The following is a 22,864-nucleotide window of genomic DNA, read 5'->3' on the forward strand; positions in this document are numbered from 1 at the left end:
ATAAAGATATACCAATGTAGATATAAACAAAGTTATTAGATAGAACAGAGTAAAGAGTATAGAAAACAACTCTTTATGCTTGAGCATTTAACCTATGCCAAAGTTGATATTTTTATGAAAAGATGATATAATATCTTGGTTAAAAGCACAGACTTGGGAATTGAAGAGACAGTTTCAAATCTTATCTCTCCAGGCCTGAAAACCTGCCAGCCTCCATTTTCTTTTTCTTGAATTAAGCAGATAATCTCTGCTGTACAGAGTTTATACTTGGCATTAAATCACATAATGTATTTTAAGTGCTAAGACTGGTTTCCAGAATTTAGTAACTAGCAATAAATGGTAAGTTGGTGCAGGTGATGGAGTCGTTATTTTGTGATGAGTAAAGCATATACTCCGCAAGTCGGGCACACTCTAGGTCCGTGTCCCCAAGACACTCCCAGGTTCCACAATCTACTAGGGGGACACACAGGAATCCGTATCCAGCTATACTCACGGCTGTGATTTATTACAGTGAAAGGACACAGAAAAACCAGCAAGTAGGGAAAAGGGCACGGGGCAAAGTCTGTAGGGAGGAATCCAGGAGCAAGCCTCCAAGGGCGTCTCCGGGGGGTTCTAGGAGCTGCTGCATTCCCCAGCACAAGCTGTGACAGCACACGTGAGATGTTGTCTGCCAGCGAAGCTTCTTAGGGAATCAGCACCCGGGGCTTCTATCTCCTGCTTAGCGTGTACCAAAATTCCAGACTCCCAGAAGAAAAGCAGTGTTCATCATAAACCACAAAGGTTGGGCACAGTGAGCCACACTTATCAGCTCTGAGAAGGTGGGAACCCTCCTGAAATCCAACTTCCCAGACACTAGGCAGGAGCCAACCTCATACCAAGGCTTTTCTGAGGCGAGTCGTCTCAGGCTGCTGTGTTAACTTTCGTCTGCACACACTCCTGGCCCTGGCGCCTGTGGGCAGAGCCCAGGTGTGGCAAATTTCTGTGATGATTGTACTTTCTGCCCTTTTTCCTTTCATGGAACTATGTCATAATGCAAGAGAGTAGGAATAATTTCATTACAGACATAAGTTGAATCAACTCAAAATAACTTTAAAGTGAATGCATGTGGAAACCTCTACACTTTTTCATCAGCAACAAATTATTTAAACACTTCACAACTTATACCACGATTGAGAATAACTGATCCTGTGTATCTTTACCTCAGTTTGTTTTACTTGTATATAAATGCAAATAGCTTTGTATGACAAATACTTCAGTAATAGAAAAGTTTTAAAAATTACCTTCCTTGACTGGATGCAGTGGCTCAAGTCTATAATCTTAGTGCTCTGGGAGGCCGAGGCAGGAAGCTTGCTTGAGGCCAGGAGTTGGAGACCAGCCTGAACACAAGTGAAACCCCATCTGTACAATAAAATAGAAAAGTCAGCCAGGCAAGGTGGCTGGCACCTATAGTCCCAGCTGCTCAGGAAGCTGAGGCAAGAGGATCACTTGAGCCCAGAAGTTTAAGGTTGAAGTAAACTATGGTAATATCACTGCACTCTAGCCTGGGAGACAGAGTGAGACCCTGTCTCAAAAAAAAAAAAATTTTTTTTAATTAAAAATTGTTTTCCTTGACATCATAAATATATTTCTAATATATTGGAAAATATACAGTGACTTCAGATCATCCTCGAACAATTATAAATCATTGTCTTTCTCCCTCTCGCCCTCTCTCTACACAGCATGAAATTGTACCTGATCAGATAACTTTAATTAAACAGGAAAGCTGGCTTTGCAGGTCCTGCCTCCCTGGCAGGTTTCTAAGGACTCTCTGTGTTTTCTTCGTTCTTTCCTTCAGTGTCCATGCTCTGTGCTCTTCTCACCTCTCCTTTCTCTTTTTTTCTGCTAATTCTCTCACTCCTCACTCAGGGAAGCCCACATTGATTGTGAAACCCTTGTTTTCCTTACGTCCCCACCAGGCAGAGAAATTTTACACTTGGACCATTGAATGTCCAAAGCTGGATTTCCTCCCCTGTGTCTCCACTTTTCCTCAGGTGACTCCCTCCACCTCACTTCACCCCAAAGCCTTCACCTCAACCTGCCTGAGGAGCACCAGAAATCCAGTCCAGTCAGAGCCAGTAGGCCTCTCACGAAAGTATAGTTACCACAATGCCAGTCGTTAACCTTACAGAAACATTTGAACACAATTATCCTTTATCTTACAGATTTCCAGGCCATGGGGTTAAAGAAAGGGATGTTTTTCAACCCCGACCCTTATCTGAAGATTTCCATTCAGCCTGGGAAGCACAGCATCTTCCCTGCCCTGCCTCACCATGGGCAGGAGCGGAGATCCAAGATCATAGGCAACACGGTGAACCCCGTCTGGCAGGCCGAGGTGAGTGCAGGGCCCTGGGAGGCGGTCCTGGGGCAAGGTTGCCAAGTTTCAGTTGTGGCTCTCTCTCCAACACTACCAGGTTCCTGGAACTGGCAAGCCTTGATCCCGAGAATATCCCTGCTTTATGAACTATGATTTCACTTCAGTAGATATGAAGCCCAATTGTTTATCCCATTGTCATGGTTTGCCTGGGCTGGGCAGCTTGCTAGATATCGAACTGTCTGTTTTGTCTAATAAAGGCCCTTCTCCACTGCTAAATGTGTGTCCTCTGCCAGCCGGGAGTCAGGAGGGCCCTCCACAGTTAGTCAGGTCTCTCCAGGAGAACATGTAGCAAGTGTCACCACCCATGTGGCTGCCCAGGGCATAGGCCTGAAACTGAGGACATACCCTGCAAGCTGTGTGGGTCGGGGCAGGGAGGCGTGGGGCATGAGAGTGGATGGCGTGTAAGGCAGGACTTTTGTATGACATCTTTGCAGTCACACAAACCAAACTTAGGCCCAAATCCCAGCGTGGCCAGTGAATAGTTTTATAAATTTGAGAGAGCAGTTATCCTCCATCTGAACCTTAGATTACCCTCCTTGGCCTGAAGGAGGAGATATGCTCCCACTGAAGGCACTTGTCCTGGACAGATTCCTGCCTTTATTTTTCCAAGTATTTATCTCTGATGTAGAACTTTCAAGCATCTTTGATACGACAATGTAAGTAGATATTGTGGAGCAAAGATTGTTTATTGTGTCTTCAATGAATTAAACCACTTCCTAGGCTTAATTAACCCTCTCCTAGGCTTCACAGTAGAGCTTCAGAGTGAACATTAAGGAAGAATTTGTACTTCAACACTGCCAACTTAATTATCGATAGATTCCAAAGCACTGTTAGCACCACTAGCATGGAATAAGTGAATCTTAAATTATTTACTTCTTCAGTCCCGGCAATTTTTTTTTTCATATTTTAAGTTTGTTTTTTTTTAATTAAATCAAAGCTGTGTACATTAATGCAATCATAGGGTACAGTGTGCTGATTTTATATACAATTTGAAATATTTTCACCAAACTGGTTAACATAGCCTTCATGGCAGTTTCTTAGTTATTGTGTTAAGACATTTATATTCTACATTTAGAAAGATTCACATGTACCCTTGTAAGAGGGACCATATGTGTAGTCCCACCAATCACCCTCCCTCCACCCATCTTCCCCCCCTCCCCTCCCCTCCCTTTTCTCCTTCCCCATATTCTTAGGCTATAATTGGGCTATAGCTTTCATATGAAAGCTATAAATTAGTTTTATAGTAGGGCTGAATACTTGGATACTTTTTCTTTCATTCTTGAGATACTTTGCTAAGAAGACTATTTTCCAGCTCCATCCATGTAAACATGAAGGAGGTAAAGCCTCCATCTTTCTTTAAGGCTGCATAATATTCCATGGTATAATATACCACAATTTATTGATCCATTCGTGGATCAATGGGCACTTGGGTTTCTTCCATGATTTAGCAATTATGAATTGGGCTGCCATAAACATTCTGATACAAATACCTTTGTTGTAATGTGATTTCTTGGTCTTCTAGATATATACCTAGTAGAGGAATTGTAGGATCAAATGGCAGGCATATTTTTAGTTCTCTAAGTGTTCTCCAAACATCTTTCCAAAAGGGATGTATTAGTTTACATTCCCACTAGCAGTGAAGAAATGTTCCCTTTTCTCCACATCCATGCCAGTGTCTCTGGTTTTGGGATTTTGTGATGTGGACTAATCTTGCTGGAGTTAGATGATATCTCAAAGTAGTTTTGATTTGCATTTCTCTGATGATTAATAATGATGAGCATTTTTTCATATATCGGTAAGCCATGCACCTGTCTTCTTCAGAGAAGTTTCTCTTCAAGTCCCTTGCCCATCCTGAGATGGGATCACTTGTTCTTTTCTTGTTAATACACTTGAGTTCTCTATGGATTCTGGTTATTAAACCTTTGTCAGAGACATAACCTACAAATATCTTCTCCCATTCTGAGGGCCGTCTATTTGCTTTACTTACTGTGTTCTTGTCTGTGCAGAAGCTTTTCACTTCGATCCGGTCCCAGTAGAGTATTTTTGATGTTGCTTCAATTGCCCGAGGGGTCTTCCTCATAAAATTTTCACCCAGGCCAATTTCTTCAAGTGTTTTCCCTACACTTTCTTCTAGTATTTTTATAGTTTCATGCCTTAAGTTTAAATCTTTAATCCAGTGAGAGTCTATCTTAGTTAATGGTGAAAGGTATAAGTCCAGTTTCAATCTTCTGCAGGTCACCAGCCAGTTCGCCCAGCACCATTTGTTAAATAGGGAATCTTTTCCCCACTCAATGTTTTTTATTGGCTTGTCAAAGATCAGATAATGGTAAGTAGCTGGATTCATGTCTTGGCTCTCTATTCTGTTCCATGCATCTACCTCTCTGTTTTTGTGCCAGTACCATGCTGTTTTGATCACTATCGATTTATAGTATAGTCTGAGGTCTGGTAGCATGATTCCTCCTGCTTTGTTTTTATTTCTGGTAACCTCTTGGCTATTTGAGGATTTTTCTGATTCCATATAAAATGAAGTATTATTTTTTCGAGATCTTTAAAGTATGACAGTGGGGCTTAAATGGAGATTGCATGGAAATTATATATCGCTTTGGGTAGTATGGACATTTTAACAATGTTGGTTCTTCCCAGCCATGAGCATGGTATGCTTTTCCATTTGTTAACATTTTCAGCTATTTCTTTTCTTAGAGTTTCATAGTTCTCTTTATAGAGATCTTTCACGTCCTTTGTTAGGTAAACTCCCAAATATTTCATCTTCTTTGGCACTACTGTGAACGGAATAGAGTCCTTGACTGTTTTTTCAGCTTGACTATTGTTGGTATATATGAAGGCTACCAATTTATGAGTGTTGATTTTGTAGCCTGAGACGCTGCTATATTCCTTAATCGCTTCTAAAAGTTTTGCAGTAGAATCCCTGGTGTTTTCCAGATATACAAGCAAATCATCTGTGAAGAGTGAAAGTTTAATCTCTTCTGACCCTATATGGATACACTTGATTGCCTTTTCTTCCCTGAGTGTGATGGCTAAAACTTCCATTACAATGTTAAAGAACAGTGGAGACAATAGGCTACCTTGCCTGGTTTGTGATCTGAGTGGAAATGATTTCAATTTAACTCTATTTAATACGATATTGGCTGTAGATTTGCTGTAGATGGCCTCTATCAGTTTAAGAAATGTCCCTTCTATACCAATTTTTTCTTAAGTGTTCTGATCATAAAGGGATGCTGGATATTATCAAAACCTTTTTCTATATCAATTGAAAGAATCATATGGTCTTTGTTTTTTAATTTGTTTATGTGATGAATTATATTTATGGATTTACATATGTTGAACCAGCCTTGGGACCCTGGGATAAAACCTACTTGGTCATGGCATATAAATTTTTTGATGTGTTGCTGGATTTAGTTTGTTAGGATTTTGTGGAATATTTTTGCATCAATATTCATTAGTGATATTGGTCTATAATTTTCTTTTCTTGTTGGGTCTTTTCCTGGTTTGGGGATCAAGGTGATGTTTGCTTCATAGAATGTGTTGGGTAGTATTCCTTCTTTTTCTATATTTTGGAAGAGGTTAAGTAATATAGGTACTAGTTCCTCTCTAAAGGTTTGGTAGAATTCTGATGTGAAGCCATCTGGTCGCAGGCTTTTCTTTTTAGGGAGATTTTGTGTAGTTGATGCTATTTCAGAACTTGATATAGGCACATATTTCCACTTGATTCTGGCTAAGTCTTGGAAGGTGGCATGGTCATTTTCCTTCAGATTTTCATATTTCTGAGAATAAAGTTTCTTATAACATTTATTAAGGATTTTTTGAATTTCTAAGGGGTCTGTTGTTATTTCATCTTTACCATTTCTGATTGATGAAATTAGAGATTTTACTCTTTTTTCCTGGTTAGGTTGGCCAAAGGTTTATCTATTTTATTGACCTTTTCAAAAAAACACAACTTTTTGATTTATTGATCTGTTGTATAATCCTTTTGTTTTCAATTTCATTTAATTCTGCTCTAATTTTGCTTATTTATTTTCTTCTGCTGGATTTGGGATTGGAATGTTTTTCCTTTTCCAGTTGCTTGAGATGTCCCATTAAGTTGTTAACTTCCTCTCTTTCCATTCTCTTGAGGAAGGCTTGCAGTGCTATAAATTTCCCTCTTAGGACTGCCTTAGCAGTATCTCAGAGGTTCTGATAATTCATGTCTTCATTATTGTTTTATTCCAAATATTTGGTAATTTCCTTCTTAATCTCATCTCTGACCCACCTATCATTCACCATAAGGTTATTTAGCTTCCATGTTTTTGTATGAGTCTGCAGATTCCTGTTGTTACTGAGTTCAACTTTTATTCCATGATGGTCCAAGAAGATGCAAAGAATAATTTCTATTCTTTTAAATTTGCTGAGGTTAGACTTGTGACCTAAGATGTGATCAATTTTGGAGTATGTTCCATGGGCTGATGAGAAAAATGTGTATTCAGTTTTGTTAGGATGAAATGTTCTGTAGATGTCTGTTAAATTCAAATGTTGGATGGTTAAGTTTAAATCTAAAATTTCTTTCCTCAACTTCTTGTTGGAGGATCTATCCAACACTGCCAAAGGAGTATTGAAATCTCTGACTATGAGAGAGCTGGAAGAAATCAAGTTACTCATGCCTGTTAGTGTCTCTTATAAATTGAGGTGCATTCTGGTTGGGTGCATAAATATTAATAATTGAAATCTCATCATATTGAGTATTACCCTTAACAAATATAAAGTGACCATCCTTATCCTTGCTTACTTTTGTTGGTTTAAAGCCTATTGTATCTGCAAATAAAATTGCGACACCTGCTTTTTTCTGCTTTCCATTTGCCTGGAATATAGATGACCATCCCTTCACCCTGAGTCAATATCTGGCCTGAGTTTTTGTATCCAGTCAGCCAACCTATGCCTTTTTAGAGGACAATTTAAGCCATTCACATTAATTCAGAATATTGATAAGCCCGGTAAAATTTGGGGTATCAAGTTTTTCAAAAGTCCAGTGGTCATTTTTAATCCTTTCACCACTGTGAAATTTGGAATTTGATCAAAAGTTTCTGAGTGAGTTTACTTTTGTGGTGGAGGATTGCACTGGTCATTATGGAGGATAGGTCTGAGAATATCCTGGAGAGCTGGTTTAGTTATGGCAAATTTCTTCAATGCATGGATGTCATTAAAGTATTTAATTTCTCCATAATAGATGAAACTCAGTTTAGCTGGATACAGGATCCTGGGTTGCAAGTTGTTTTGTTTTAGGAGATTAAAAGTCGATGACCACCCTCTCCTAGCCTGAAAGCTTTCAGCAGAGAAATCTGCAGTTATTCTAATAGCCTTCCCCTTGTAAGTTATGGTTTTCTTACATCTGGCTGCTTTTAGAATTTTCTCTTTCATATTAACTTTAGTGAAGTTAATTATGATGTGCTGGGGGGATGTCTTATTTGGGTTGAGTCATGCTTGGGTTCTGAAACTGTCTGCTATCTGAATTTCAGAATCTCTTGGCATATCTGGAAAGTTCTCTTTCATAATTTCATGAAGAAGAGCCTTTGTGTTTTGTGAAGCAACTTTATCCTATAAGGTGAATATTAGTTTTCTTTGAATTATCCCAGAGCTCTCTGAGATAATGATCCATTTTTGCTTTGCATTTCTCTTCATCTTTGAGCACTGGGGTGCATTCTAAAGCTTTGTCTTCAATGTCAGAGATCCTTTCTTCTGCCTGGTCCATTCTGTTAGTGAGGGATTCTACCATATTTTTCAGATTTTTGAGGGTTGCAAGCTCTTGCCTCAATGTGTCAAAATCTTGGTCATTTTATCTTTGAAATCATTGAATTTTTGAGACATCTTTTGAATAATTCCTTGAAATCCTGATTCCTTCCTTTCCTCCATTCTGTTGATCTTATTTGCTATCCAGACTCTGAACTCAATTTCTGACATCTCAGCCATCTGTTTATGGATGGGATCTTCAGTTGCATCTGCCATATCCTTCCTTGAGGGAGTTGATCTACTCTGGTTATTCATGTTACTGGAGTTTTTCTGCTGATTCCACCCCATGCTTAATTTACACCATTTGGCTAGATGAGCAGATAAGGAGGTCAGGAGTTGGGTCGGGGGCTCCAGGAGTAGTGATTAACTAGCCCTTTGGCCAAAGGCTGGGACTGGTGTCTTTACCTTTTCTCCTAGAGCTTTGCCAAGAACCCGTACAGTGCTATGGCCTGAGAAACTGGGGGCCTCCTTGGTTTGGTAGGGCTAAGTCACTCTGTCTTGTTTTCAGCTGATCTCTGTTCTACCCTAGCAAATCAGTTACTCTGGATTGAAGTCTCAGCTGTGGAGAAATACCAGCAATTAAGTCACCCTGCTCCCCACAGGCAACAATTGGAAAAGGAAAATCACATCTTCCCACAACCACATACCCAGAGTACCACTTTGGATAGTCCTCAGGTGATTGGCCCAGTTCAAAAGGTCCAAATCAATTGACCCAGTCAGCACTGGTCTCAGGTGGAGGAGTTCAAAAGGTCTCTGGCAACTAGATAGCAGAGGTCTGCTGACAGCTTAGGTATGACTGGCTCCTGTGTTTCGTGAGTTCAGAAGGACCAACCCAGCAAATAAATTAGTCTGGGAAGTTTGATGCCTCCTTCCCCACCTTGCACCTCTGTCACACCCAGTCACTGGTAACCCCACAGGGCTGTGACCCAGGTCCCCTCAATGAGCAGATGCCACAGGGGTTTACTCCTGCCTGAGTCAGAGGGAGATCTATATCTCCTCAGCCAGGTTACTGTTCTCAGCCACTATCCAACAGGAAGAGGTGAGGCCTGACAACCTCAGGTCTTAATGGAGGCTGGTGTGGTTCACTCAGTTCCAGCCCTGCCCCTGATGGATATTGCTGGCAGAACAGCACAACTTCACAGAGTTTGTTTCTGTCCCAGCTATCAGATGCTGCTTGAGGTGATAGAAACCATGACTCAGTTCCGGGCAGCAGCAAGCAATTAGAGCTCACACTGAGCTGTCAGTGCCAGCCTCTGCCTGCTCACCTTTGTCTCAGCTATGATTCCCTAAGGGCCAGGTGTGTCTTAGCCTCAGTAAAGCAGTCCTCTGGCTCAACCCCACCCTGGAAATCTGCTGGCTCTGCACGCACGTATTCCAGTCCTTGAGCTCCTTTTACTTATGTCCCAGATCTGTCTGCCAGTGGCTGCCACTGGAGAAGGTACCTGGCTTCCTCTGGTTGCCCAGAGAGACAGGACATGTCTGGGCACCGCTGCCACACCTATATGGATCCCTCTCAGCTGACCGTCCTCTCCTTACTCCAGTGCCACAGAATCAGCACAGCCAAGCAAGGGCCCTTCCCCTGTCCATACCTCTCGAGAAAATGCCCAAGAGTATGGACTCCATGGGGGACAGGCCTCCAGACCTTGGGATGAGAGTGGAGGGGAGTGCTGGGAGTTCAGAGTTGCAGGTAGAGAATATATACAGTTTTATACAGTTTTATGCCTGGCAGGAGAGTGCCATGGCACCCTAATACAGGTAGGAGATCCAGTTTTTAGAGGGTCTCTCCTGTGGGATGGAATGGGAGGACGTTTGAACTCTGCTCACTTGTTTGTATGAAGTTTACTTGGCGATGGATTTAATACCTTTTGTTTGTATCTTTGGGGTCATAGCTCGCCTCAGCAAGGTTGATGTGTGTTCTTCAATCTTCTCTCTTGGCTCTGTTCCAAACCATCAGCTTACTTGCTAAACTTCTGTCTTTTAACGCTCCTGGATGGGAGCCTCAGTGGAAAACTAGTTGCAGTCTGCCATCTTACCTCCGCCCCCAGTCCCAGCCACTTTTGCCACTTGCTTTTAGACTCTCTTCACATGTTCCTGAGGATAGTATAAGATGCCCCAAGAATTTATATGGGGGGAAAGGCTTCTCTCTTTGAAAAAACTTTAGAGTGGCTCAGCGCCTGCAGCTCAAGCGGCTAAGGTGCCAGCCACATACACCTAAGGTGGCGGGTTCGAATCCAGCCCGGGCCCACCAAACAACATTGACGGCTGCAACCAAAAAATAACTGGGCATTGTGGTGGGTGCCTGTGGTCCTAGCTACTTGGGAGGCAAAGGCAGGAGAATCGCTTGAGCCCAGCAGTTAGAGGTTGTTTTGAGCTGTGATGACACGGCACTCTACCCAGGGGTACAGCTTGAGGCTCTGTCTCAAAAAAAAGAAAAAACTTTAGAGCAACTTATTCTAAGATATTTAGTCATAAAAGTATCATAAATCTCAGAGAATGTTTGTTTGGATGATTTGGGTATTTTGTTTTTGTTTTTAGCTAAAACCATCACCTAAGAATCCAGTTTAAGTTCTGAAATTAGTTTCTGAATCTGTGGTTAAGATTGATTTTGTTCTAGCAGGATGCTGGCAAACTTTTGCTAGACTTCTGCTCTGGGCTCCCTCAATCCCCTGTCCCCTCCTCCCCCACACACATACATGCTGCAGTTCAAAATGTTGATCAAAAATAAATCTCATCACACATCTCTCTGATAAGGCTCAGGTTGAGTGTAACTGATTTCACAAGATGAACAGCTAGTAACTGGCCGAACAAAGGTCTGTGGGGCTGCAAAGCTATTATTTTAGCCCTTAAATTATACTACACTTCCCAGAGGCCAATGTCAATGTCACAGCTCCTTTGCAGAGCAATCAAGACCTCCTTTGATTAGGCTTACCAGTGTATCAGGGATGTATCCAGCCCTAAGCATAGGGAGACCTGGCTGGCTATACATCTCACAAACAAGACTTCCAGAGGGAGGTGATCTAAGCAGGGCAGCTGCTGAGTAAACTCCCAGCTCTCTGCATCTGCACCCTGCACCATCCTTAGCAAATGGCCTCATCCTCCTGTGTTAAAGCCTCAAGCCCAAGTTCCATGTGAGAAGAGAGCAAAACAAACCAAAGCAGCCTTCTCCCTGCAAGCCTTTGTGTTTTCATTCTGGGAAAAAAGCCTCTCCCAGCTGGTACCCTGTTGTCTGCCATCTGACTTCTCAAGGATGGAAAAACTTAGTGTTTCACTTTCCTGACTCTGGTGGGAGGAGCAGGGAAGAAGATGGTATGAACACAGGTGTTGAATGGACATGTTTTCGGTGTCCATGACATCCTCTGGTGTTATTCTCCAAGGCCTTCCACCTCAGACCTTACTCTAAGACCACTGTCTGTGGCTGCTGTCCCCAAATGCCCCTCGTGTTTTCACACAGTCATGTCTACTTTTTCTTGCCTTATGTCTGTCTAAATTCTACATCCCCACTATTCCACCTAGCAGCTCCCCCAATCCATCAGGTCTCAGCTAAAACCCCATGTCCATGTGAGACACTCCTTGCCTATCCAGCCAGGCTCAGCAGGGAAGGGCTTCCTTGCTCAGACTCCTCAGCAGTGTTTTTTTTTTTTTATCTGTACTTCTGTCTTCCCTGTAAGAATCTGAACCCCAAAGAAAAGGAAATCACATCTAATCATCTTGGTATCTCCAGTTTTGGGAACCTACTAATAGGTTAGATAGGGCTTATAAAGGGATGATTAGGCCAAGCAGGGTTCTAAGCTCACCAGAACCTCCCAAGACCCCATGAGGAACGTACTATTGCTATCCTTGTTCAACGGTGAGGAAAACAGGGCACAATAAGGAATTTTCCCACACTCACACAGCAGGTAAGTGGCAAAACCAGAATTTGAACAAGGTAGTCGGCATTCAGTGCCTGATACTGTCCAGTCTTGTTTGTAGGTGGTGATGAACAAATCCTGGAGAAAGTATCCCCAGCTATGTCAGATACTCTAAGTGATTGTCACCCCTCCCCCTTTTCATTTAAGAAATGTTTATTGATTATCTACTCTGTGGTAGAAGTAGAAGCTACTGGAAGGACACCAAAAAGATGGACAGATGAGACACCTCAGGTTAGTAGAAGGAGACAATAAAATAAAATAAATGTTCTAACCAGGCTATGAACAAAATGCCACAATACAAAGGAGAGAGCACTATGAGCCGTAGAGAAGATTTCACGGGAGACGTGCCACTAGACTTGGTCCTGATAGGAGACAACCCACTTTTCAGGGTGGGAGAGGTCATTCCCCACAGGAGGAACAGCAGGTACAAAGGTACAGAGGCATCCCACAGGTTCTAAGGCTCTATATAGAAATGTCATGTGGTTGGAGCTCCAGATGTGCACGGATGAGTGACACTGACTGGGCTGGGCTTACTCCAAGTGCACCCATTCGGTATCGTTCCCTCATCCCTTACAAATAAGAGCTGATGTTTGCTTGGTTCACACATCGCACCATGGTGAGTGAAATGATGACTCCTTGCTCCTACAAGATCACTCTCTTCAAATTTCTGTGTAAGAGAATCAGAACCAAACTGTCCTTTCTGTATTGACTGACTAATACACAAAGGTTATTCAGTGAGAAAACACTGAAGTTGCCTATACATTAAGTGCAATAATATCCTTTAACATGTAGTTTAAATGCTAACTTTATTTCTACGGTTAATGTTGCATTAAAGTTCACTTGACTCTTTTCAAATTCAAACAATTTCAAACTTGAAACATTTTTTGCTGATTAAAACCTATTAAATCTTTTAAAAGTTAAAGTTTCTATTAGAATTTTAAAACAAGAGAAAAATTAAGAGAAATATATAAGAAATGCAATGCACGTTAAAATAAATACACAGTAGACTTCCACATTGATTGATCGATCTCTTCTTCTTTATTATTACTGTAATTAGAAATGCTTTTCAACCAGGAAATACTCTCTGAGATTTTCAGGTCAGTTTACTTTCCTAGATGGATATAATTAGCACTTTTAGGATTATGGTTTTGCAAAGAAGATAAACAGAAACCGCTGTAACTGGAGCCTTGGGTTATACAGTATATTGAGAGTGTTCATGTAGGAAGTAGACTTAGATCTCTAAAAGAAACAAGGAACTCCTAAAAGCAGACTGTCAAAAACAGCAAGTGGATCGAGCAAATACGGCAGGCACTCTGGCACTGGGCCATGGTGTTTGTCAGCCTCCTCACGTTGTCTCTGCCTCTGCCTTCCAAAGTTGCCAGGATTAATCCCCAAGCAGTGCTGTCAGCCTCTGGTCACTAGACTAGAAGAGCAGGCAGAGAGGGCCTGCTCTTGGAATTTAGGCTCTCATGTAGGAAAGCAAAATGAAACAAATTAATTCACAATATAATCTCAATGGAAAATAAGTGCTGTGAAGGAAATCTCGCATTGTTATAGGGATATGCATGACTGAGTGAGCTTCCTGAGATAGTGGTGGCCCAGGGAGGCCTCTCTGAGTTGCCATCACATGAACTAAGAAGCCAGACAAGCAAAGACCTGAGTGTAAGAAGTGTGGCATGTTTAAACAAGCAGGGAGGTGGCCAGGGGAGAGCACATGCGGGGCTAGAGCATGAGATGGCACTAGGGAGAGGCTCGGCCAGCACCTTGTAAGCATGGAGGGGGCTGGGCTCTTACTGTAAGAGAGGAAGACACTGTTAGAGTATGTTTAGTAGGAGATATCATAGTGTGGTTAAAATTTTATAAAAACTTTCCTACTTCTGTGTGTGGGATGAATTATAAAAAATCAAGAATGGAGGCAATTGATTTCTGCCTCTGGCTCTGCTAGGGCAGCACGTGCAGTACTAACTCAAAAATAGCTAGAAACACTACATAGAATACCAAAAAAAAAAAAAAAAAATGTGATGCAGAGAAGAATGGCCAAGGTAACTAGAACTTGACTAATCCTGAACAGAAAGGAATTTCAAGCTTCAGCAGATAGCTGCAGAAGAGTAAAGAGGAGTTTGCTGCAATCTCACAGTGCTAAAGAGACAAAACTCAAAGTTCTGGCCCAAGGGCCAGGTTCCCTGGTATGGCCACCAGATTTCCAGGTGGCCCCTGGATGGCCAAACCAGTGATGAAAAACAAGACAGTTTAGATAGCTTTAGTCCCTGGTTAATTAAAATGATCTGACTCCAGTTACAACAGAAACAGACCCATGGAGGGCTTATGATTGGAGTTATCAGAAATAGATTATAAATACTGTTTTATGTGTTTTTAATCTTAGAACTAGATATAAATAATTAAAAGATAATTAGAAAATGCCCAACTTTCTTGAAAATTAAGTAAAACTTCTTAAAAATCTATGGCTCAAAAAATAAATTATAAGAAAGTTAGAAAGTTAGAAATATCTAAACTTGTGGAATGTAACTAAATTAGAAAAGAGAACAAACAAAACCAGTGGCCTGAATTTCCATATGTGCAAGCTAAAAAGGTAACAGTCAATCAAACACAAAGAGAGTAGAGAGAAGTACCCTAGTATTATAAAGAAGGTAAAGAGAAATCAATGCATTAGAGAACGTGAAAATTAACAAAGCTAAAAATGTAATGATTTTGCATATATTAAAAGATGATAAGAGAACATTATAGATACATTTATGCCAACAAATTTGAAAATATAGATGAAATGAGAAATTTCTGGAATAACATATTTTACTAAACTGACACAAAAATAAATAGAAATGCTGAGTAGTTCTATATCTATTAAGAAAATCAAATCTATAACTTAAAACCTTTCCACAAATAAATCCTGGGCTCAGATGTTGTCACCGTTGAATTCTCCCAAACATTTAATGAGGAAATAATAATCATATACATTATGGAAATGAAACTTGTTATATGAGACCAGCAAAACTTTAATACCCAAATCTGACAAGGACAACAAAAGAAAGAAAGATTACAGCCTATGTTCTTTCATGAAAATCTACGCAAATATTCTAAATAAAATATTAGCTCATTGAATACAGCAATGTAAAAAGGCTAATACTTTACCAAGGTGTGTTCGTTCCATCAATGCAAAATGAACATTTGAAAAAATCAACCCATGCGGCCATTTTTGCCTGGCACCGGTGTGCCTGTCACTTTGTAGGGATTCAGCTGAAATAAAGTGAGCAAGTAGTTCTCTAAGCTGTGGCTTGTAGCAGCAGGCTGATTTCTATAAATCCTCCAACAGTAAAACAGAAAGCAATTCAATACAAAACTTTCTTACAAGACTATGCTAATATCAGAAAGGTCACCGAATTTCCACTTTTATTTTTACCCTTTCGTCTTTTATCAAGAGATAACAACATACGTGTATACAATTCATTGCAACCAATGAATACACTTAATTTATTTAAGGCAAAAAAGTTGATGAGTTTTGATAATTTTATATGCCCACAAAACCATTCTGGTGTTAAAGACACAGAACCTTTCCATTACCCCCAGAAGATTACCAGCGCTCCTTTGCAGTTCAGACCTGACTCATTTCTGGTCCCGGGCAAACTCTGAACTGTTTTCTGTCACTATAGATGAGTTTGCATTTTCTATCAATGGAATCTTATAGTATGTACTCTTGTTTCTGACCTCTCAGAATGGTGTTTTGGAGATGTGCCCATATTGTTGCATACATTCTTTTACTGCTGAATAACATTTAGTTGTTTGAAGATACCCCATATTGTCTATATCTACTCACCTGTTAATGAACATTTAGGTTGTTCCCAGATATTGGCTATTGTGAACAAAGCTGCAATGAAGATTTAGGTACGAGTCTTCTCTATCCATTTCTGTCAGGTCAATAAATGCCTAGGTCTGGAATGGCTGGGTCATATTGGTAGGCATATATTTAACTTAAGAAACTGCCAAAAAGTCTCCCCTGGGGTTGCCCCAATTTATCTTCTCACCAGCAGTTTGTGGTCATGTTCCAGATGCTCCACAACCTCAGGAACACCTGACATTGCCAATTTTTAAATGTTAGCCATTCCAGTAGAGGTGAAGTGGTAACTTACTGTGCTTTTAATTTACATTTCAGTGGCAACTAATGATACTGAGCATCTTTTCACATGCTAATTGTCCATTTACACATATTCTTTTGTAAAACATTTGGGGAGCTGTTTAAGTTACTATTAAGTTTTAAGAGCTCTTTATATATATTCTGACCCTATGTCTATCCTTTCATAACCTGATTGGAATCCTTTATCTTTCTTTTTATAGCTGCCCTTATTTTTTAATTTTTTAATTTTTCTCCTTTATTGCCTTCTTTCTAACTTTTGGCTCTCTTTTCTCTTCTTTTTTCTTTTTAGCTCTTTTTTTATTAAATTTGTGTCTTGGTTTTAGACATATTTTTCTACTTTAATATAATCACTGAAAGAAGCACATCTTTTTCTAAACACTGTTTGAACTACATTTCACAAATTTTTACATTTCTTACTTTCATCATCATTTAGTTAAAAATATCTTTAATAGCCCTTCTTTGACCCATAAATACATTGAAATGAGTTTAATTTTCAAATTTTGGAATTTTCCTGGTCAGGGAAATTCCCAAAACCTGGTTGACAGAGCAGAGCAAGCAGCCAGGTTAGGCTAAAAGCACCATCTCCTGAAGATAAATAAGGATGCTGGCCAAGGCCTGTGATCTCTGGGAGGTAAGCACAATTGCTAATGATTACTGTTATCACCCAGCTTTGAGGAGTTTTAAAGTATGAGTGGTTTAAACTCTGAGTGGTTTAAAAATAAAGTATTGACCTCAGTCCTTATTGATTGGTGATTAGGAGATCATTTAGTAAAAAATTAAATTATACTTTTGACCTAGATAAAGTAAACATAGTGTCATAAACTAAAAAATAATTCTCTGGAATGTAAAGCTGGTACTGGTGGTAAGTGAGAAGTCTTCATCACACATTATGTCTCCAGAACAGTAGTTTAAAAAAAAAATTTTTTTTAAGTTACCTGATGTAGACAACCATCATCTAAATACAAAATCAGTTCTTCATTGGTTAAACCAGCTGTGAACCATTTAATGAAAGGAACTTGTGACTGGATCACTAACATAAAGACATATGTAGGGTGGATGACCCAGAGAAAGACAAGAGTCTCACAGTATACCTGTGGCTCATTCACTGAACCTAAGACTTGGAGACACACACAGACTGATGTTATTTGCTAGCTAGCCGGTAATATCATTTTTCAATTTCTGAGAAAATAAGATAGAAATAGAGGTTTTGAGAGTAGCAATAAAACCCAGTGTCTAATGGAGGGCATATACTCTTTGAAAATCATTCCTAGTTTCTTGTGGAGAAGCAGAATGAGCCAGGTGAGGAGTTAGCTTGGAACATCCATCCCTGGGGGTCGGTGGTAAGCTGGAGCCAGCTCATGTGAGCTCATGGAAGCCAGCTGTGCACATGTCTCCCCAACTCCACAATTTAGTGAAATCAGCCACAGTGGGAGTATTTACACCAAGAAACTTGGTGAACACTGCAAATCAGAGCTAGGATTGGATGCCTCATTCATCAGTTGGATTATTTTTTAAAAACATTAAAAGGATACAAATAATGTCTAGAATTGTTAAAGCTAACAGCACCCAGTGAGACTGATACCAAAAATCAAAGGTAGGGGTAGCAGTGGTTCTCAACCTTCCTAATGCCATGACCCTTTAATACTGTTCCTCATGTTGTGGTGACCCCTCCAATCATAAAATTATTTTTGTAGCAATGAGAACCACTGGGGTAGAGGCAGGGGAGAGCAGATATAACTGGATTTCTGAGCATGAAGCCTTGAGAAGAACAGAAACCCAAGAAATCTCACAGGTGGAATGCAGTTGTCTTTGGCATACCTACATAAAATGGCCACATTTACTTTAAAGATTGAAAAGGGGGGAGTAAATCATACAACAGACAAGTCTGTGGGTTCTCTTTCCTTACTCATAGCAGAAATTCAACTTCACCCCAGGTTCATCTCTGACTGTGATTCCATCTGTTGGGGACCCCATAGCAGGTCCCTGTCCTTGTCCCCGCCAGGCTTGTCTCGCAGGAGGCAAAGGCTATATTCCAGTGACAAGCTCAAGTCATGGCAGGCTTTACTCCATTTGCTTCCAAGCTTTATTCAGTGATATGGGTTATTAGCCTGGGAAAAAAGTTAATAAATATGAACAAAGTCAAATATAAACAATAGTCTTTTCAAAGTTACAATTACCAGGAAGAATCAATAAAGTTCTTGTCATATTATAAATTACTTTAAATGGCAATTTTATAATAATGATTACTGGGTTTAGGCTATTGATTTCGTGTTATTAAATTATCTCTATAATAATACCATGATTAATTGGCTAATCTTTAACATTTTCTAGGATTTTTTTTAATTTTAAACACATAATGGGAGTAGAGAAGATATCATAAATCTTGTAAAAGGTTATAGAAAACATCTAGATTATTAACTGCATTTATCCTTGACTAAGAGAATATTGCATTTAAGGGAGGCAATAAAGGTTATCAGTACAACTTAGTGTATTTGTGAGAAAGACATAGAAACAGAAGTAATACGGCACAAGGCCAGTGATTGAGTGTGATTGAAAGGGGATATACAGATAATGCAGAACAGTAGAGTGGCGAATCCATAGTGTAGAATTAGAAAAAAGCCTTCAAACCCAGCTAATAAAACCAAGAGAACCTTTGAGTAGTAGGGAATATTTTATATATTTACCAAAACATACACCTACACTTGCATGTATGTGCCTGTGTTGATGGATGGATAGATAGATAGATAATCTGCTTACTTGAGCAGCCTGAAATCAGTTTTAATTTTTTCCAATCACTGCATTTAGCCATGCTCAAGAGTCTCGTAAAGATTTCTTGGGCACATTCAATAACCTACCTCTTGGTCAATTTTTAGTTATAAATAATCCAGTCAAGTCTAATTATATATTTAGTTTACATCTCTTCTCCTCCCATCCTCTGCAGATTAGGATTGTGGTTTGATAGTCCTGGAAAGTGTCTTAGCTTATTTTCTGTTTCTATAATGGAATACCACAGAGTGAATAATTTATAAAGAAAAGAAGTTTATTCAGCTCACAGTTCTGGAGGCTGGGAAGTCCAAGAGCATGGTGCTGGCTTCTGATGAGAGCATGGTAGAAAGGTGGAAGCAGCAGGAGACAGAGAGGAGAAATGAGCCAAACTCATCCTTTTTCATCATCCACTCCTCAGTAATGACATTAACCCACTTATGAGGACAGAGCCCTTATAACCTAATCACCTCTCAGAGGTCCTACCTTTAATACTGTTACAAAGGCAATAAGGCAATTAAACTTCAGCATGCATTTGGGGTGGGGGGGGACATTCAAAGCACAGCAGAGAAGAAGACGTACTTTGTCCTTTTGGTCCTTTCCTGTACTCCAGCACTTTTGAGAGAAATGGAGCCATGGAAGAACCTGGAGATCTTCCCTCACCTTTTCTCCACAAGGATTTTTGCCCCATTTGGCCCCATTCCTTTCCTGGGATAAGGAAAAATGGAGGCAGAGATTTTCTTCCTTAACAGGCTGCCTGACGGTGCAGATAAAAGGGGAGTGTCTGGTCCTAGTTATTGACCAATCTCTTTAGATGTGGGCCACTTAGTGACCTGAGTTTTTCCATGAGCATACCACTGGGGTAGAGGCAGAGGAGAGCAGATGGAAGCCACAGAGGAGAGAGCCTCAGAGGAGCCACAGAGCATCCTGTTACATTCATGTTCATATGCAGATACCCTTTCAAATATTTACACCCCTTCTTGCACCTGAAAATATACAAAATGCATATAACACCGCAAGATAAAATATATTTAAATACATGAAATAACCAAGAAACTAGGGAAATTTTTCAGTGAAAAATTAGAAGAAGTAAAGTCAGTATATAAAGTGAATGTCAAAAGTCTTGCATTTTCTTCTAAAAAACATTGGAAATAAGCAAGGAGATAGGATCTTTTGTTTCGAGTAGGGATCATACAACTAGCGCTCAGCCTGGAAGATATATTTTAGTTTTTTTCATATAAGTACTTATTTGATATTTTTGTACAAGTACCATTTTTTATTTACAGCTAATTTTATTTAGAATTCTCTGCAACTATCTATGTTAATACAATGTTTAAACTTCTTTTTTTATAATATCTTTGCCCAGTTTGTATGAAAGACATTTTTTCCTTAGAAAGTGATTTGAGTCCCTTTTAAAAAAAATTATGAACAGTTTATGTAAGGCAGAGATTATCTGTTCCAAGAATTTTTGGTGAAATTTACCTGTAAGATGATCTGGTGAAAAGATGTTTGACTATCAATTCAATTCTTTAATGGTTATCAATTTATTCAGGTTTTCTATTTCCTTTTGAATGAATTTTGAAACATTTATCTTCTAGAAACTTACATCTTCATTATATATATTTTCTACCCATTTTCAAAAGGGTTTTCTTAATAATATACCTAAAATACACACAAAATATAGAAGCTGTACCTCCAAAAAACATAGAGAGAAAAGAACTATGGTTTTCAATATATCCACTATATTTCTTTTTATTAATCTGATGCCTTACAATTCTGAACAAAGATTCTGAAAGTTTGAGAATGATAAACTTTCCAACTCTTGTGTATTTGAAAATGTCTTTATTTTTGCTTCATTCTTGAATGAGAGTTTAGTGGCCTTAAACTCTAAGTTGACAGTTATTTTTCTTTCAGTACTTTGAAGTATAATTGGACAACACAGGCCCCTCCCATACTCAACAGACAAGGATTACCCAGGGCTTGTATTCCAGCAGGCAGGAATCTTGAGGGCTATCTCAGAATTCTCTCTACCACACTTATTAACTTTTAGTGTTAGCCTGTGTGGGTGATCACAATCCACACACAAATGAAGAATTATACCTTTTTTTTTAAGTGAAGTCCATCACTGCAATATAATCCTTAATTTTTCTGCCAGAACAATAACTGGTGTGGCTTAGGCACTGAATATGCAGTGTAGCATGATTAAAGGAGTATACTTAAACTAATCCACACCTTGGAGGGGTATTATCAGATATATCGAGCAGAATCTCCCCCAGGAATTCCTCACATTTATCAACGTGCTTAATACACATTCCATGTGTGATTTCCATGTGCAGAGAGCTCTACCATATGTGCACCCTCCTGGTCCATAGGAAAATAAATAATATGATAAGAACTAAAGAGAAGATATTGAGGCAGCAGCAGAACAGTTGTCAAAAAATAACATTTTGGTAGTTGCCAAAATCAGAAAAGGCTCTACAAAATAAATTTTATCTGAATGGGTTTTTGAAGGATGAGTAGGAGTTTGGCAAGGCAAAGAGGTGGGAAAAACCAACTTCTAGGCAAATTATAAGTATGTGAGAATGTATGAAAGAAAATGAAGTCTTTAGAGAACGGCTATAGTAAATAAAACTATTAATGAAGAGGAAAGCAGGAACCAGGCCTGTGGGTAGGAAATTTAGATTCCATTCTGGAGGAAGTTCTTTTGCAAGAGAATGAAATGATCAAATCTGTGTTTCAGAGACATCAGCTTTATTAGCAGCTGTTAGCAAGAAGCTGAAGACAGGGAGGCCAGTTAGAAGATTAGAACAAGGTCAAGGAACAGCAATCACCACGCTAAGCCAGGGGCAGTGGAAGTAAAGAGAAAAGACAGACTCTAGAGTGGGGGGGGGGGGTTAGATTCCGTAACTGACTGTATAGAGCTCTGAAGCTTAGAAAAACAAACAGGGTTAACCAAGGTGTGCAGATCAGGAATATCGCCAGTGAAGATGACAGTTTACCAACAAGCACATGCAGAAGGCGAAGTTCTTTTTCTCCTCCTCTTTTTGGAGTACTCTAAAGGCACGGAAAGGTCAGTTAAATTGCTTATGATTACACAGACAATTTTGTTCTTCTGTGTTTCCATTCTATTAATCTAATCCCATTCCTTCTTTGTAGGTTTTTAAGTAAAAGAAGCAAAAGATTACAGACGTAGATACAGACATTGATATAGATTTAATAGAACATGTGTGTGATATATACTTTATGTATAATATACAGTTATGTACATGATGCATATTTAAACACACACTCACCCACCTGGCTTTCTGTTCTTCCAAGCTACAAGGAAATATTGGCCTCACCCTTCCATAACAGTGCCTGTAAATAAAATAGGGATATTCTATTCTGTTGCTGAGGATTCCCAGAATCCTATATGGAGATGGTGGATGCCTAGTCCAGATCCAGTTTATTTGCTCTTATGCACAAGAAGAAGTGTTACTTCCCATATACCATACATTTGTAAGAGCAGGCTTTACTGCTCAAAGTTGTTTAGTTCACTGTAGTTAAAAGGCTCACATCTCCGCAGAGTGGTCTCCGGCACTTTATTCCTGAGAGACTCAAGCCACACACTGCTTAGTGGGGCAGGTCTTCTCCCATGCTCAGTCTCCAAGGGCACTACTTCTTAATATATGTCCCTAGTGAGAGGGGAAAAACTTGCTCCTGATTCAATTACTGCTCTACTAATGGAGTTGTCTTTTGTTGTCTTTCTCTTAGGGCAGCACTATTTTTGAGCATCATTTTTAAGCTTAATGAACAGTACCACCTGAATTGAAAGTCACAGATGTTGCAAGGTTCTAAGGAAGAGTAGCTATAGTT

General features: G+C 39.7%; 1 protein-coding gene across 2 annotated transcripts in view; it reads left to right on the forward strand.

Annotated features, from left to right (window-relative positions):
• HECW1 (HECT, C2 and WW domain containing E3 ubiquitin protein ligase 1) overlaps nt 1-22,864 on the forward strand; it is a 419,352-nt gene that overhangs the window by 271,872 nt on the left and 124,616 nt on the right. For both annotated transcript variants that reach the window (XM_003797550.2, XM_012809965.1), the window contains one exon: nt 2,202-2,371. In XM_003797550.2, the coding sequence (XP_003797598.1) occupies nt 2,202-2,371 (170 nt within the window). The remainder of the gene's footprint in view (nt 1-2,201; nt 2,372-22,864) is intronic.

Source organism: Otolemur garnettii, unplaced genomic scaffold (assembly GCF_000181295.1).
Source record: "Otolemur garnettii isolate 467f Iridium unplaced genomic scaffold, OtoGar3 scaffold00119, whole genome shotgun sequence".
NCBI lineage: Eukaryota > Metazoa > Chordata > Mammalia > Primates > Galagidae > Otolemur > Otolemur garnettii.